The sequence below is a fragment of the Bactrocera oleae genome, chromosome 5 (genome assembly GCF_042242935.1).
Source record: "Bactrocera oleae isolate idBacOlea1 chromosome 5, idBacOlea1, whole genome shotgun sequence".
Classification (NCBI taxonomy): Eukaryota; Metazoa; Arthropoda; class Insecta; order Diptera; family Tephritidae; genus Bactrocera; species Bactrocera oleae.
This window is the reverse complement of record NC_091539.1, coordinates 50893827-50913304: the sequence shown is the minus strand read 5'-3', so window position 1 is coordinate 50913304 and position 19478 is coordinate 50893827. Positions and strand designations below refer to the sequence as shown.

General features: G+C 34.5%; 2 protein-coding genes across 2 annotated transcripts in view; one reads left to right on the top strand and one right to left on the bottom strand.

Moving 5' to 3' along the window:
* Positions 1-19478, bottom strand: part of LOC106618832 (uncharacterized) — a 149794-nt gene that overhangs the window by 40516 nt on the left and 89800 nt on the right. The window lies entirely within an intron of this gene.
* Positions 6634-7978, top strand: LOC106618839 (uncharacterized). Its single transcript, XM_014236734.3, has one exon. It carries the CDS (start codon positions 6733-6735, stop codon positions 7702-7704), a length of 972 nt encoding a protein of 323 aa, XP_014092209.2. The 5' UTR covers positions 6634-6732; the 3' UTR covers positions 7705-7978.

Below are 19478 nucleotides of genomic sequence, written 5' to 3'. Positions count from 1 at the left end.
AATAGATTCAACCGTAAAATAAGATAAAATGAAATAAAAGAGTATAAAAAAGATATAAATTTATTGGAAAAAGATATTGAACAAGCATTGTGCGTAGACTCAAAGCAATTAAAACACACAAAAGTTGGTTCCATTTGATTTTGCAGAATGAATTGCTATTGTTTTATAAGTGAAATGCTTTTGTGGCCACGTTCCTTTTATTTTAGCAGTTGTGGAGAATTAAATGTACAATTTAAGTTATTATAACCTCAGGTGAGCTTTCTTTGGCTTTGTACACAAGCTTTTGTAGATAATGGATTAAAGGCAAAATAAGAATCTCTATGTAAATATTTAGTCATTTTATTCAAGTTCACACTGTTATACACATAACGGGTGTATTTTTTTAGACGTTTGATTTTCAATGAGTCAATACTTTTTTCCGAGTAGGTCCTTATGACAGTTGTTACTTGATTTATATTCAGTTAAGTTTGCCATTTCATAATAAACAGATTTACTCCAGAACAACGTTGGCAAATCACGCCATTTATTACAAAAATAATAGTTCGGTTTGCGTGACGCATCGCACACTGCTTCCAATATTCGGTCGACATAATCGCCCAGCAGAGTCGGTAACCCGAGCAACCATAAATCGGTTTTGCACCACATTTATAATAGTGGCTAATGCGCATCCTCAGAGACGCCGTACAGTGCGCACCGAAGACTCTATTGCTGCTGTGGAGTAGAGTAACGAAGACGACCCCAATGAATCCTTTCGTCATCGCATGCAAACACTATTGCAGATGTGCCCATCCATTTTATGGAAGATTTTGCGGAAAGATCTTGGTTTTCTGGGTTACAAAATTCAACTTATGTAAGAATTATAATCCACAAGCCATTGCTGAGACGCCATTACATCTTCAAAAAGACACTGTTTGGTGTGCTCTTTGTACAGAGAAGAAATCATTGGTTCATGTGTCGATAAAAATGAAGTGGGCCATAATGTTATGTGATGTCAATGGTAAACGCTATAAAGCAATGATAAGTGACTTTTTCGTGCCTAAATTGAACGATGTTGCTGTGGACGATCTTGGGCTCTAACAAGACGGCGCTATATGCCATACAACCAAGGAAACAATTAATTTATCAATTTATACTAATTTTTTGAGATTAATTTGCAAGAATATTGAACTCACGAAGTTTACCACTCAAAAAACTGGTAAATTTAAAAGCTAAGAATAATGGAGGATAATGGCATCTTAATTGTTTTATTATTTGTTTCTGATCATAATTACATTATAATTACATTTTAGATAACAGTTAGACTCTGTTTTAGTGAATTCGTGTTTTCTTTACAAAAAATGTTTCTTTGACATTTACAATATTTATTTGGAATGTGAGCCTGATCGGAACATATATCCAATGTATCATTATACATTGATTCCTGCGTCATCTAACGGGCGTAAACGCAATAGGAGTGCTCTCAGTTCCCAGTTTGAAATATCAAAATATCAGAAGTAAGTACTTATATTATTAAAAAAAAATTATAAATCGTTTGAGACTACTTCTGCTGCCAAATTACTTAACTTAACATATTGCGAGAGATATCCATTTTACAGTCAATCGGTAGCGTTTAAATCATTATATCGTTATGAGAAAGTAAAGAAATAGATGATATATCCTACCATGTGTACCAAAACAGATTGCAATATGCGCGCCATTTTCTCAAAAGAAAAGATGTCTAACATAATACATAGGATAAGTAAGATTAAAGGCCAATCTGAACCATTTTTAGTCCAAAATTACTTTATACCGCGGATAATACATAGTTTCATAAAAATTGCTCAGCTATGATCTGAAAGATAGGTGATCATAATTTCGGAACTCATTGAACTTTTTATATGAGGGTTTTCCGTTTTACTACATATACATATGATATTCCATTTACGTAACTCAGTTATTGTTGGATATATATGGGGTTGAGTTAAAAAGTAAGACTCAAACTAACATTTTTTTCTATGGAATTGGATCTGGTTATGGACCGCTCCCATTACAAAGGTAAGTGAATGTACTCGCTCGAATTTTACATGTGTTACGCTTAAATATTATGTTAAACTTTGGTTTTAACGGCATCAATTTGTCTTACACAAAATGCAAAGCAAATATACAAGTACTGACATATTTACAAGAATAAAGGGCTTTCCCGTTAGCACCGGAAGTGTTTTTACACTTGAAGTTGAAGTGCTGTGTATTTCATATATGCATGTATTCACAAATAAATTATTTTCTCATGTAACCGTGTAAAGTAAATAGGTCGGGAGGTGCGCGTCGGCATACAAAGCCAAGGTTTGCACAAGAAGAGGTGTATTTACATATTTATACCTATGCACAGTTGTGTATAAAGGTGGAAAACTACTGCATGGGGAAATCTGCATAATTACCCTTAGTCCTTCTGTGGGGAATTATGTACATCCGAAAATAAAATTGGATTCGTAGAAAAATATAAATGAGTAATGAGAGCACTTAATTTTGGGGACACAAAAGGGGTTTAAGCAGCGGGAAATTCATATCACGAAATAGACATACAATATACTAAATATATATTGTGTGCCACCTCACTTAACAATGAGTATTTTGTTTTCGGGAATATTTTTTCTATGGTCAGATAAAAATATATTTACTTCAAGGCATAATTATTCGAAAAGCGGAGTGCATGTTGATCAAGATACATATCTCAAATATTGGCCCATATGTACGAAATAAATTAATTGATTAGCTGCTATGTATATGCAGTCGGGAAATTTTGATTTGGTGGATATTTGGTATCAACTTATCTTACTTGGGACGTTTCTTATACTTAGTGTTGTGGGAGAGATTTTAAGATATATTTATTGGATATTATGAACAAAGACCGTATGACTCTCATTTTCCAAGCTTTTAAGAGAGTCATCTGTCATCTCGTTTTGAAAATGTCTATTTTTATATCAACATAAAACGAAAGGTGTACAATAAAGGATTTAATCGAAAGCATATTGGTTAACTAAATATTAAACCCAAAACCCGGCCCCACGCCGACTGTTCACGTCGCTCAGAGGCAGCTTTAAATATTCGAAATGTGTGAACTGATTCAAAAAATATTTCGCTATAAAAAAAATTATCTTTTTAATGTTTACTCTTTTATAGCTGAAAAAAAAAACATGATCTAAAAAGCACTTTTTAAATTGTTGCCATTTTGTCAGATTTTTGTCTTTTTCTATATCCGAGTGTAAAAATTCTAGTTGTACTATAGAAAAATAAGCATAGGAGTATAGGCCATGCTCACTATTCAGAAACTGTCAAACCTGCTTTGACCCTTCAATATGTGACCCCCTGTATGGAATAAGAAACCAGTTTTGAATATGACTTGTTTTCGTTTTTTAGCATAACCAACGCAATTTTAAAAATTATGGAAATTTTTCGCATCTACTCACCAGCACCACCATATGCGCCACCAATATATCCAACGAGTTCGTGCGCCGCTTAACCCAATAATTCCGCGTCACAAAATAACACGCTAACACCGCACACTTCGCATATTCGCCCATTTTTGAGCGCGTGCAGCGCATTTCAATATTGTTAAATCCACCATAGTTTGCCAATAAACTTGCAACTAACTGCGCGTACTTGAAAATTCCTTTATCGCATTCGCTATGCAGACGACCGATATAGTAAATGGTAGGTAAGCGGAAGCTGCAAATTGGCGCGTCCGCCAAAGTGGAGCTGCATTCCCGTAGCCTGTTCAGGCGTTTAAGTGAGCCAACGGAAATTGCTACAATAATAAGACACATTTTCACACTTTCGACTGGTTTGGCATGTAAATTGCTTCCATGTTTACATTTCATTTGTAACCAAGCGATTCACTTGAACTACGAACTATTCCAAAATGCAGACATACACACATGGAGAACCATTTAGCTATTCTCCAAACGCAAGTGAGCGCACAAATAGCACTTTGTGTTGATACTTGAAATACATTCCTGCAAACATATTATATTTAACGTTGTACTGACATAAGTGCAAACACTTCGAAATATAAGCACATTGCTAGCTGGCATTCAAGTGTCATAAACTAAATATTTTCTTTTTACAAATAACATCTTGTTTTGCTGACAAATGCACAAAGCAAACAAACGCTGGCCTTGAACTAAATTGCCCGAAAGCGGTGTTGCCTTGCAATAATTGAAGGCACTCCAAAGACATACACACATATATGCACTGCTTTATGGTATATGTGGCGCACCTCTTCATATATTAACATTAAATTACCTTTATCACCACTGCCAGCATTTGTTTAGCGAAATTTCCGTCGCATTTTTTGCCTATCCTTCCCGTATACAACGCGAAAAATTTCCCTCTTTTCTTGAGAACCTCCAGTTATCTATAGTAAAATGCTGGGATTTTTACACGAGACGTCTTTTGTAATGTCTATGCATTAGACTTAAGCTGCCATATGTCGATTGACTCGACTAATTATTTCGAAAAACATATGGAAAATCCTTTTATGTAGGCAAAATGGAACGGTAGCGGTTGGGTGTGGCACCTTTGTGGACAGAGAGTAGCGCACAATGCGCATGTATGACACAAAAGTTGTAGAAAAGAGTTTTAGGGGAAAAATGTGTTCATTAAGAATTAAAGTATTTCTTATAAACAAGATTTTTACTTTTTTCCATTACAAATATGTAGTTACACAAGTTTTAAATATACATCTGATAATCTTTTACTCGGACTAACAAAAAGCACAAAAAACATTTTCACATTTGCGGCCTCTATACTAGCGCTATCGCTTTTGCAAAAATTTCATGTCTTTTGGTACGAGGCTAGCGTTGATGCGCTTCACTACCCAAAATATTAACCATAATGTGTTGAGTCGATCCATAAGAGATGTTGAGGACATCTACCATCTCTCTGATGCCAACACCACGATATACAATTTGTTTCTTTAACTTTTTAAATGTTGTCGTCATTAAGAGAGGTTTATTAGCGCCTACATTGCTTTTAAAAGTTTTTTTCTCCCTCAGATATTTGTGTTCATGATAAAGTAGACTCCCCAAAACACTTCTACAACATTTTCAACGATTTCGTAGTCGTGTTTTCATTGGAAACATAAAATTTTAAGCAAACACGTTGTTAAATTTTTTCCATGGTAAAAATCGCCATAACCTGCACGGAAGGAGCTTTATCGTTCCACTGAAAAAGTTCCAATAAAAATGAGCTCAGTACTCGCTCGACTCACACATTTACCAAAAAGAATAGTTCAAATGGTAAATATTTACGGAAACGATTAAGCTCGGGTGGATAAATTTAACATCAATATTTGCAAATTTTAGAATGCTTGGGACTGGTTGTTGCAGCATAAGCTATCCTGAAGTAACTTTTAGAACTTACGATATCGAAAGATTCAAGCGTCGGATCCTTGTCCTTCTTTGGAACACCCTACCCAACACTTATGTGATATGGTTTCGGTGTACATCACATTTAAAGAAGAACTATTTGCAAAATGTTGCGCTTGGTCTGAATTTTAATTGGAGCAAGTTTTGATGACAAATGTTCTATGAAATAAATATTAACTAATATTTCTCTCTCGAATTTTCTGATATTTATAAACTAATCCTTATACATGATTTCGACACAAAACACTTTCTTTAAGCCAAAATTTTGAGTAAGGTGGAAACGCAGCCATATACAATGTATTATACAATATAATACCAGACAATGAAACAGTAATGCATAGACTCGCCTATATATTGTATTGAAATTAGCGAGCCCCTCTGACCGTCTCGTTGAATATTGGAAACTCATTAAAGTCCAATCAATTTGTTTACATAATTTTCGAAAAGAATTGTAGATATTGCGAAAGAAATTAGCATATGCGTTCGAACAATATGAACTGTGATTAGTGTGCCAAATACTATTTTTGTGGTCGAAGCAGCCAAAGGACCAAAGAACCAAAAGACGAACCACTCTACAAAATGCATGGTCATCTACGATAACAATACATGTACAGTCACGAAAAAATAATATTATTGAATAAGCAACATGTTAACATGAGCGTTATCTTGTAGGTGTTATTGAAGAATTAGCATGTACCAACAACACGCAGCGGCTTAGACCAGGTTAATAGGAACAAGCAATGTCTGTCTGCGCAAAATAAAAGGAGGCAACAAATAGTTACAGTAACTAAGTAAATAGTCGATACCTGCTGAGACTAAATCCACGAAACGTTAAATGTGGCGACATACAGCTGCAAGGGATATACCATGCAGCCGAATATGGTACCTTGAATTAGCACGCACACTATGCGTCCGATGTGTTGTCGTAGACAAAGAACCTACCAACAACCAACACCTTTACAATGTAAAACACAATTTAGAAAAATGTAAATTTTGCCAAAAGAAGCGGAAAAGCGAAAATTCGAAGGTTAACGATATTTGCCTTTACATGAAACTTCCTTGAAACGAAGCGTAAGCAGGTAAGAAACGATGCGCGCATTCTCTGCGACGCGGCTATCACCGCCAAATGCATCGCTTGCTGTCACATTACCGCCCGCAGGTAGTTTGACATGCGGCCGTCTCAGGAATGTGACTCGAAAGTATAAATACCCGTACCGCTGCGTAGGTCACTCATTATCAAACGCACAGTGATTGAGTTAGGAGCGCACACATTTAGCAAAAAAGTTTTAGTTTTTGCAATTTCAATATCAATATTAGTTTTAACAAAATGGGTTGCACATCGAGCAATTTTTCATACGACACCAGCGAGAGTAGCTACGGCACAACTATGCCCGGCCGCTCAACACCGCGTAAACGTAACTTTAGCAGCCGCGTCAACTGTACCGCCAGCAGTGGAATTTCTACGGAGCATAGCAGCAGCAATGCATCGGAACGTTATAGCAGTGCGAGCACATGGAGCAGTTGCAGCACGCCACCTCCACCAAGAAACTCCTCCACGCCGACGACAAATAAACAAATTCCACAAAAGCGTTCAGCTTTTCTAAAGCTCTGCCGCAAGGATATGCCAAAAGCGCTAGCGCGTCTTACGCTTAACGACAAACAAAAGCCACAACAAGAGACACCGCCACCAGCACAACATAATCGCATAACAGAACATTCGATTGGTTACTTCACTGGTTCGACGGACGATTTGGATAGCAGTTGCAGCAGTTTCAGTTACAATGGTCTACTATTACACACAAAGGATATGAGTCCATCAAGTAATACAAGCAGTAGTTACAGTAAGGGTGATAGTAATACCTCGTCTGAGCGCAGTGGCAATCAACCCGTTTCGAATTTAAAAATGGAGATCTTAATGATGCGCGAGAACGTACAATTAATGCCGAAGACATCGTCGCCGTTTTGTGCACGTCGCGATTTGTCTTCGTGCAGCAGCGCAGTGAGTTATGTCGACATTGCGCCGCCATCGGATACTTATTGTCTTTGGCGCCAATATCTACAGGATGCACCGGCATACTCATTTGGCAATGTCACCGCCATACCCGAAGCGATTGCCGGTCAATTTAGTCCAGATGATCATCCCGCATATACCGAGCTGCAGAATTTTGAATGTGTCAGTGCGCCGAAACGTTATCGTGTGCATGCCAAGAAGGGTAAGCACGCCGCGCCTAGTGTTCCACTAGCTGCGGTAGTGCCTGGTCTTGGTGTCACACGCGCTATCGTCTCGACCGAACTGTGAACACGCGGCTCCGTTCCATGCGGATCTGTCGTTGTCTCGCAGGCTGTTGGATGAGCTGAATACTGATGGATCTTAAAGGATTTTAAAACTACCTCAATGTGCCTTTGTATGCTGTGATTTTGGACTAAAGCTGACTGGAAGAAACTGACAAGACCAAATATATTTCAAATATATTAGATTGATAATCGTTTTATTAATGTATATATGTATGTATTTTACTTTTGTTTGATTTTAAGTGTTACAAATGGATATGAATTAAAATTTTATCTTTATTATATATAGAAAATTTGTGTTTTTTATGTAGCTTTTGTTTCCCCATTTCTTTAAGGCAGTTAATTTATTAACCAGTCGGAGAGAGAATATTACCGACGTCGGATCATTTTTCTAGTTGCAGCGTTTTGCTATTTTCCGACATTTTTTCAAAAAGTCAACGTTACGTGGTTTGATTTTTCTTTCACAAAGAGTTCAAAGTCTTCAAAAATCGTCCTCTGTTTGTTTTCCAAAAAATATCTGCATATTATCTGCAACAGAAAGGTGATTATCGCAAAAAATAAATGTCATTCAGGATATCTATAGATCTATAGCGCCATCGATTGTTTGGAGTTTACTGTATTCACCTTGGTTCTTAAAAATAATTAAAAGATATGTGCCCTGAAATTTTCTATCGTATGGTGAATTATCATCGTATATATAGTTGTTATTCATCATTTACTACAAGATTAGATACTGCTATATCTATGATATGACTATTTAGTATGATGAATCTAGAGTAGTTTCTTCGATCAGTAATATAATCCAAAGAGGCCGTATTTTAGGTCGAGCCGATTTCTCAGAGCTTGTGACACAGTTATTTCTGTTATCTATCCAACTTCGAAAGCTCATAAGACCATTAAGATAATTATAAAAGGTTTAAATACTATTCACTTAAAGTCTATAATTAACATAACTTCTATTAAAAGGTCAGTTTCGATAAAAATAAAATTGAGAACAAATGTTTTTAAGCCAATCAACAAACGGGGCAGTTAAATTGAGGTCGATCTTCAAAAAAGTATCGTTAGCATATTTCTAATCTAAATTAATTATCCAAAGGTTATTGCTCTAAAATATACATCAATTTCGGTGCTGCTGAAGCGGATCTCGTCTTTCTTCGTGGTTTGAAAAAATAAATATATTTTTACATAATTATAATGTAGACATAACAGGTAACATGCTCTATAAAGAATTTGATCAAATGCATGTTGGTTTACAAAATATAGAGCCCCGAACCCGACGTCTATCTTCAAACGTGTTTTTCCAAAAATCGTTTTTTTTTTCTTAGGCACGATTTTAATAAAACTATAAAAGATATTCAAAATCTGTATATTGTTACATCTTACTATGTTTAGACACGAGATTTTTTGGAATTATTTTTCCATTTTATTAAAGTCTTTTTTAGCTTCAAAAACATGGTCACTCACAAATGCATTTTTTTAAATCGCTACCATTTTATCAGATTTTCAAATATTCAAAAAAGCATGTGTCTAGTCATGTCTGGGATTATAAAGATTAAGCAAACAACATTTTATTCTTTGGTTTCAAGATTCTGAAACTGTAAGCTAATGCCAGGAAAGCGACTACGTCTCACCGGCAGTGGTGGATCAAAAACTCGTCTATGATAGAGGTTTGAAAAAGAGAGATTGTTTTTTTTCTAAATCCAAGTTTAAGTTTTAATTAATGAAACTAAAGAATAATTGTATAAATATCAAGTGAATTTTTTTTTGCAATCCACCGTCAAAAATAGACTGAGCGTGAAGTTAGACGACCCGCTGAATATAATTGAATTGGTAATCATCGATTTTGTTCGATTAAATAATAAAAATTCCCTCAGAAAAAAGAATAAAATCACTATCATCTATTAGATTCTAGAGTAGCTCAGAGCACTTAACATTTTGGAACAATCTCTTTCGAAACATTATCATTTCTAATATAGCTGAAATATATGCAAATCTAGGATTTATTCTAAATATAGTCTGCATATTTTCCTCCAAAAATAAAGTGTGTAACTGAAAAAAATAAAAAATCTTTTCGGTAGTTTTTCAAATTACAATTCCTTCTGAAGCTTCTGCTTGTTCCTAGTATTAAGCCAATTTCTTCTCTAATTACATATTCTTTTTGTTGAATATCATTATTTTTTTGCATGATATCATCTCTTCAATAGTTTTTTAATTATGTCATTAGCAGTCAACTGCTTCTATTTAACTCTAAATTGGCTATATTTCTCTGCAAGTGACGGAAATGAAAATGATTAAATAAAATATACTATCAATTACTTTAATTAAACTAAAATTCCCCAAGAGGGAAGCGCACACTTTAATAGAAACTCCGCAAATAATAAAACAAATATACAAATTTTTCGTGAAATTCTACGCAAAAAGCAGTCAACGTTTCCCCATGGAAGCTTAATTAATGATAAGCACCGGAATGGTCGAAATTAATGTTCATTTGTACTATTAGTAGTAGTAGGGAAAATGGAGTAAGTGTCAAAATTATTGTCCAAGAGGAAATATGACCGAAAGGAAATGTTTATATATATATTTATACATGTGTATGAATTAACAATTGTATGTACTGCCATAGGGTACTGATGTAGTGTCTATACATATAGTGACTAGAGTAAGCCCATCTGAGAGCATATGACCTTGCGCCATTGATATGGTGAAAAAGCTTACAGCTAAGGATAGACAGAGAACACATTAATTACTCACACTATTTCCGTTATATTTTCCCACGAAAAATGCTAATTGAATTCGATGGGGGAATTACAATTAATTAATATTATAATTACAACTATATGAGGTAATTGCGTTGTGCATTTTTACTGATGGTCTTCTATGGCGACCGTATTGGCTTAGAAAGCCAAAAAATTGTGATAAGGTGAGGGTTTTTTAGTTTTGAGTGTTTTTTTCCCTAAACTATTAAATATTAAAAAATAAAATTATAGGTCTAGGTAGGTTTTCGCTTTTGACAAAGTACATAAATATAACTCAGTGTAATTTCATGACATATATGTATTTATTTCAAAGAATAGAAACAAGAAAAAACGTTAACTTCGGTTGCACCAAAGCTATAATATATAGCATAAAAAGATATATAAAGATCTTTATCTTGATTATTTATATGAAAAATTATCTTGCCAAATAAAAAAGTTTTCCATACAAGGATTTGAGTTTGATCGTCAAAAGTATACATCAACGAACAGACGGCTAAACCGACTCAGCTCGTCATGGTGATCATTTATATATACACTTAAGGGGTTATTTTAGTCTAGAAACAAGGAAAATCGATTTTTTTTTATATTTTCAAAGTTTAATTATTCAAGAATATGTCTACAAGAAGATTTTTTAAAATTCAAATTATGCTCGGAGATATACATAGGTTTTTTGCTGGTTCGGCCAGAACTGAAACTTTAAACGCGTATTTCTTGAAACTGTCTTTTTCGAAATGATACCCCCGATTTCTCAGGTTATACTAGACCGATTTACCTGCAATTTTTAGACAGTCTTTATTACAGACTTGTCTATTTCTGGAACTAGCAATATGCCCAAATTTCACTATTTTTAAAAAAGTTGAAACAGTCTAAAAAAACGTAATACAGAAAATGTTTTTTGGGCAGTCGCCATTTCGCGAAAAAAATGCTTTCAAACTTTTCCCGAATTCCACGCATTGCGACATTATTCTAGATTAATACTTCTTTTCTGCATTTTTTTCAAATTGCTAGGAGGGTTGAAATCGTGGGTATGGTCACATGCCAATTTTTTGATTCCCCCACTTTATCAGATGCTAGTTTTTAAAATTTTTAATAATATTTTTTCTGCATTTTTTTCAAATTGCTAGGAGGGTTGAAATCGTTGTCACATGCCAATTTTTTGAGACCCCCACTTTATCAGATGCTAGTTTTTTAATTTTTTTTTTTCTTTTCCTGTGTTCTTGTAATGTTAATAAATAACTAAAAGAAAAAGATACCCGTCAAAAATTTTCTAAAATTAATTTCTTTAGACTAGAATACCCCCTTAATAGCGTCACCGACGTTTCCTTCTGAGTGTTACAAAGTTCTTAGCAAACTTAAGATATAAACAGATGTTCAAGATATAAACAACTGGCAAAAAAGAAATGTAGTAGTATAATCAAAAACAAAAAGAATGACCTTCTTTGACAAGAGAGCTGTGCTCAAGCATAGCAAGCGGATATATGATGAATCGAAGACAAACGCAAATTAAATAAATATATTATATATTATATTTTTCTATTCTAAAGTCATGCATATGCTAGTTTTAGGTATTTTTATTTTAACCATTACTAAATTTTAATCCCACGTAGAATTATCGGTGTCCTCTTTTTCAGGTAGTCGCTTTTCGTATACACACCAAATACGTACAGTTTGTGACACATGCGTTAGCATTAACTTTCAGGTAAGTGATTGAAATATACTTTCTTTAAATAGCATGGAATTATTGAAATTTTAAAGTTATAGAAAGAATTGTTGTAGATATTTTAAAATAAATTTTTTTTGTAACAAAAAGTATAAGAAAACTTTCGTCCGCATTTTTTTGTTCCCTGATTAACATAAGTTATTACGCTTCATTGGCTGCTACACTGAAACTTCAGCTATTTTAATTTTTCATGGCCAAACCATTTCAAGTACCCAAAATTAAGTTGTTACAAATTCATTAAAATGTAATCAGTGACAGCTTTACTTAATATTTTTACAAGCTCTGTCAATCATTAGCCAACAGCTGTTGTTGAAGTAAAATATTTTTATAAGCAATTTACATATTTGTAATGAACGATATTGATTTCTGACAGCTGTCAAACACTTAAATGGCTTTTGCGCCAACACTAGAAAGCCAAAGGAGATACACATCGCATTAGCTCACAAAATTCAAAATTTCTTCAGAAAATTGTTTTATGGAGCCTTTAAAACTACTGAATATAAATTTCAAATTATTTCTTATTTTCCTCACCAGAATGGTGATAATTCTTATATTAAGTAAGTGAGTAAGTAACACTTGCCCCCAAGTAGTATAACACTTAACATAAAATATATTTATTTATTTAATGCATTTGTGCGTTGGCATATAAAGTTCTCTTTTACTTCAAAAAGTTTTGGCACTTTTCAAATTTTTATTTGGTTGCCAGCAAATGCACACAAATGCGTAATCACTCGGTAATTTGCTCACTTTTGAACTTTCGAAAAACTTTTACAAGTTGCATATGACTTCCACACTGTTAGGGCTGGTAGCAGTAAATATCGTAGACTTTTCGGTAAGTCATGATTGCATGCAGACAATGTATCTGCGAGTGTTCAAATATTCCATAGAAGTTTGCTATTTTTCAACACAGTGGTGAATCAATTTCACTCTTTAGTGTCATAGTTTCTAAATAGTGCTGCAACCCCGACGTATTGAGGTATGTGAATTGTAAATATATTTTCTTCTTAGTTTTTGGACTTTAGTCTTTATGTACCATATAAACACCCGAACCCCTATAAAAGTTAGCTTTGCTACGCCAAACATTAGAGGTTAAAATGTTCTTTGACGCATGACTCTCTTTCTTTGGTGGCGAAAATCCGCGCCAAATGGCTTTTTAGTAACTCATTGGTTTAGCGTAGGTCCATTCCTTACCTCTTGGAAAAACTATTATATTTTATTTTAAGTTTTTAAAATCACCAATTATAATCTTGCAACTTGCATAGATCAAAGCCTGCTAAATACATTCAGTTGTTGGCAAAACTTTATGTTAAGAAATGCAGTGAATGCAGTCATTGTTCGACGACATCAAGAAGGAATAACAATCAAATTTGGTATCATATTAACTTATTTTGAGGGTCATAGACCCACTTAGTTTTATTACAATATTTTATTTTCCGTCAGCGAAAATTATACTTAAATCATCATCAAATGAAATATATGTTACATAAACTCAACCGAAGAGTCTAAATGAAAAACGTCCACCAAAGGATCGAAATTCATTATATTAAGGATATGATATTTAGACCAAGACCAATTTCATTTAAATTGAGCGCCAAACCATTATATAATTTATAACCTTTAAGAAAATGTTTCCACTTAATTTCATTAAAATATCACACATTTTGACGAACCTAAACACTTTAAAGGCAGGTGGAAAATCAGAAATCATTATATAGGGTATAATAGAGATAGCGAAGAAGGGTTTAGTGCATCAATTTTTAACTTTGGTATATGGGGGCAAAGGCATGTATTACCCGATTCGACACAATGAGATAGCATACTTTTTGTAATATATTCATTGGTGCTTGATTTGTATACTGGAAAGTGAAAGAATCAAATGTAATTTTAAGTTTTATTGTATGGGCGTATAGGGTATATTTTCGCACTGTAATATACGAATGTTACCTATCGAATTTCGTTAAAATTGTCCCAGTAGGTCCGGAGATATGGGATTTCACCTAAAGGAGAGCGGTGCCACGCCCATCGTCCAATCTTGACACCGGCTTCGATAAAGTCTTCTCGTAACATGCCGGATGTAAAATTTAAAGTATCTGGCGCATTTAGATGTTGATTTATCGCGCACTTATTAGTTTTTAACGAAACCATCATATGAGGACGGGGTTATATTCTGATTTCGTCCATTTTCACACTGTGGTTAGTGGTTCTTATAGGATTTGTTCTAAACGAATTTGGTTATTGTAGCTTGAATGCTGAGATATATACATTGAACTTAATAGAGGGCGGGGTCACGCCAATTTTTCTAAATTTTGAGACCACAAGTGCCCCTTGTTACTGCAATCCCCTTTACCAGATTATAGTTTTAAATCTTAATTTAGTGCTTATTTATGGCATTATATAGGTTTTCGATCAATTGCTTTTGGTGGGCGTGGCAGTGCTCCCATTACGCCCATCAGACGAACGGACAGACAGACAATCACTTGGATTTCAACTCGTCCCATCATCTTGATCGTTTATATGTATATCTTGTATCTAATTCGATTATTTTTAGGTAAACAAAACTATTATACTCTATAGCAACATGTTGCAAGAGTCCTCTCGCACCATCTCGGGTGTAAAATTTGATGTCATCGACACGTTTATTTATTGATTATTTATTTATTATTGTCCGATGAGGAATTTTGGCAGAGTGGTTTGCGGGGGTGGGGGGGTATATACTTCAAATTTTCGGAAAATATTCACATATATGTATATATCGATATATAAACAAAAATGAGTTTTTTGAATTCACAAATTATATTATACTTAGTTATCGGAAAATTTTTCTATAATATTATAAAAATCGTATTCCCAAAAATGTAAATTGTTCTGATAACCATAGACTACGTAAATCATTTTTCTTACGGATCAGTGGTCTCTCACTGCATACCCTGTCGTCGAATCAGTTTATACCCTCGTTCTTAATCAATTTTGTTATATTCACTCTTAAAGTCCGAATTGTATCGTATATTATCATATCCGTGAATATTTCCTCTTCATGCCAGGGAAGATTTATAACAATTATTCTCCAATCACCATTTGTCTTAAATGTCGCACAAGTCGTCTGCGATAATATTCAGTATTCTACAAAGTAAATTCTTCTAAACGGCATTAGCGCCACAAATAAAGAAAAATTTTGAATAAAAGTAAATATTCTTTATATGCAAATTATGTATTTGTTTATGCGGTAATTCTCTCGTCAAATAATTGCATATATATGTAACCACTACACTTACACATTTTCTATTGACCGTAAATTTAAATTCATAGACGTATGTATTTAGCAATATGTGTGATAGGGCAGCGACTTTGTGGCGTGTGTTTTTTCTTGAGTAAATACTTTCAAACATACATACATGTATATACTAACCACAGTTCATTGATATGTCGTCTTAGCGCACACACCGTATCTCCTTAACGCGCTTAAGTCATTGACCAAATCCAAGAGGATTTCAATATTGTCAAACTCGTGATACACGCCGATATGCGCGTAGTCCTTATTTGAAAAATAAATACACAGATATTTATTTATTTTGTATTTTGTGAGAGAAAATCTGCTATCAAAGCAAACTCCGTCTAGAATGGCATTAGGAATAAATATTTGCATCTGCATAAGTGCCGCTTGTATGGTAGATACTTCGAAGCAGCACTCGAGTTCGAGTATCAATGGACAATGCTTGGATGCGCAACAATATAAGAAAGGAAGAAATGCATAATAAGAAAAGCAAGAAGCAAACAAAGTGACAGCATGCAAAATGCAACTGTGGTCGTTTGCTACCCACCTCCGCAGAGAGCTATTAACCCTATTCCAGTGGCTCTAAGCACTCGCATGCAACTACGAGTAAATAATCCTTTCAGTATGATTGCACTCGCTTGTGTAGTTAAACGTAGCTCTGTCATGTAAGAATGTAGTCCCAGTGTGAAATTTGTGAGATAATTTTCAATATGAGTGGTTTTAGATAACTATCAAAAGGAATTGCATGTCAAATCGTCAAATTAGAAAACCATCGCAGAGGTACACGAAGGATAATAAATATATGCACACACTTGCATGCTTACAACTCAACTCAGATTTTATTAATATGAGTCGACTCTGCTTGCAACAGTAAATAATGGTTTTCATTTCTCAATTTACATTCTACATTTGAAGTACATCGCCGCTTCGACAGGTACCGTTATGTATTGTTTGGTCTAGCAGCTCTGCTACTAAGTTATTGCACAAGGATTTACCCGGTTGCACTAGATGTCCTAATTTAAACATCCTTAAATGTATGTATGTATGTCGATACGCTAAGCTGCCTAGTAAGTTGTACTTTTCTTAGTTTGCAGCTGTGCCAGATTAGGGTGTACAAATTCAAGTGTTTGACATATATTTGCGGTCGCTATTTTAAACGATTGCTTCAAATGCAGTGTTTTTACTGTTGCTATTGCTTGTTATATGCACCTTTGAATAGTGGAATTAGAGCAGGTGTGATGAGTAGGCGTTGGTAGGCACATAAGTCATGTCAAAGGTTTGATTTTAATTTGACTTCGCGGAGATTCCATGAAAAGTGTACAGTTAGAAATGATGATATTTATATAGCCTAAAATTCTTGCGTGTTGTAGTTGGAAAATAGTTGCTCGCAAGCCAGCTGAAAATATGAATAATCTTTGTGATCTTGATACTGTAATAGTCAAACACGCGCAGTTGTAGGGCACGCCGTGGAAAGCTAATTGTTGAAAATATTGATACTACAATGGAAATCGTTCACTCCGACCGTTATAGAAGCACGGTTTCGATTGCCAAGGAGCAGTTGGATATAAAAATAAGCTCTATATATGGCTGCTACATGAGTTAACGCAAAAAAAGCGCATGGATAAAATATCCATCTGAAGAGCGCTGCTGAATCGCAAAAAAATCGTTAAATTTCAGAAGCGAATGCTTGCTTGTGATGATAAGTGGGTTACTTACGACAACGTCAAGCAAAAACCGTGGTGGTCGATTCGAGGTGAGACGACACAAACGATGATCAAGCCAGGATTGACGGTCAGAAAGGTTTTGCTTTATATTTGGTAAAAATGACCATCATCTACTACGAGCTGCTTCCCTACGGCCAAACTCTTAACTCTAACCTGTACCGTCGACAATTGAACCGTTCGAAGGAAGCGATTGCCCAGTAGCGGCCAACTTGAGCCAATAAGAGAGGTATGGTAGTATTCCATCAAAGCAACGCTGGCCCACACATAGCAAAAGTAATTCGGCAGAAGCTTTTCTTATAGTCCGGACCTGACACCAAGTGAATACTATCGGTTCCTGTCTAGGGTTCGTCTCAAAAGAAGCTTATGAAATTCGATAGTCCCAATTTTTTACCAATAGGAACGAGGATTTCTATGAGAATGGTATTACATTGGCAACAAGTTTTTGAACAAAACGAATAAATTTTTATTTAAATCGGATCATTCTGACTATGCTAAATAAAACGTTCAATTTAAATCAAAAATAAAGGTTTTCTTTTTCTAAGACCATATATTTTATTTCCAAGTATGTAGTGCTATTCTTTTTTTCAGTATAATAATTAAAGTAAGTAATATGCATATGCTATCCACATCGAAGAATTAATAGCTTTGTTGAGGCGCCTTTTCTTTCTGCTTGGGGTAGAACATTATCCATTAAAATACTTTAATAAAACGTATATCGTCGTTTTCGAAATCTTTAAAAAATGTAATGATATTGATGCCGTTTGATTGGTCTCGTGACTAATACAAGAAATACATACATGTTCCTATATAGGTGGCGCTCACATCTTTTTTTTAAAGCAAGGCTCAAATACAAAACACTGAATTTAACCTTTAAGTTTCTTATATTGTATCATCCCACTTTCTATTCAACGAAACTTGAATATTATTTGTCTCAGCCCTCTGAAAAATTGGTCATGGAATCCTCTTTAGTAACCCCTATTAAAATATTCAGTCGTTTTTTTTCCTGTAGTTGATTTTTGGTCCATCCATTAAACGAACTGTAGAGTCTCGGACACTTTAAGACGAACGCATTCCTGACCGCACATCTTAGAAGTAGTTTATATGTTTTTGATATAGTTATATTAAGTTTACTAAGATGTTTGTAATACCCAAAAAGTACATATACTTGTATATATTTATATAAATGATCAGAGTAACGAGGTGTTTTTAACAAACTAAATGATCCTTGTATGTAAAACCTTTTTATGTGGCGAGATAAATTTACGAAGTTAGGCAGAGACTTTTATTTAAAGCATCGCTGCAAACGCCGAAAAAATTGTTCAGATCGGATTACTGTAGCATATAGTTGTCATATACTGACCGATCAAACTCAAAGCTTTTATGGAAATCTCTTTTATTTGATGAGATGTATTCATAACATTTGAAATGATTTCCCTATGGTCCAAGGCTACGGGACAATCTCCGAACATATTGTTTATATCGGACCACTATAGCTTATAACTGCCCTTCAAACAAACCGATCAAAATCAGAATAAACATCTTTTTTTACCCTTTTGTGCTATAAAAAATGCACTTGGTTTTATAGCTTCGGTTAACAATTTTTTCTTGTTTTAGTTTCATTTAGAATTTTTACGCTTTTTTTATTTAAATATTTTTTTTTTGTTTTTTTTAATTTTCCGTCACTTGAAAACGTTCCTAACATGAACCAATCCGTATTCAGAGATATATTCATTTCGTCTTCCATTTTCCTACGCAATGCTTACAATTGTACGTATTAAATAATTACTAATGCATCGTTTGTTCAAAATTGGAGTACCAATTACATCATTTGATTGCACACACTCAAATTGATGGATGCCCTCAGATCAAGCATCAGTGAAGAAAACATCTTGATTTTAACATGCCAATGCTTTGAAAAGTTTATTCAAGTACTACACTCTGTTTAGTTCTACTAATTTGTTTGTACGCTCTTCTCTCATACATGCATGTGTATGTAAGATAATACCGGTCCGAATTACCAAACAGCTCATCAGTCAGTGCTGGTATACCGGCTTTATATTGTTGGCATATAATTACACATGCGTGTTTAGATACATAGATAAGGTGAATTCAAAGCCACAGACCACTCACACACATATATATATTGAATTTTTGTGGCAACGACACTCCTGTAATTTCGGTTGCTTTGAGTTTCTCCTCGTGATCTGAATAATATTTCGACTGCGTATTCGTATTCCCAACCGGCATTCGGTCAGCAAATTCACACACTTACATACGTGCACTATTTCTATTCAATTACCTTTACTCCAT

What these genes read in the sequence shown, in the direction of transcription:
- LOC106618839 (XM_014236734.3), top strand. Translation starts at nt 6,733, where the DNA reads ATGGGTTGCACATCGAGCAATTTTTCATACGACACCAGCGAGAGTAGC.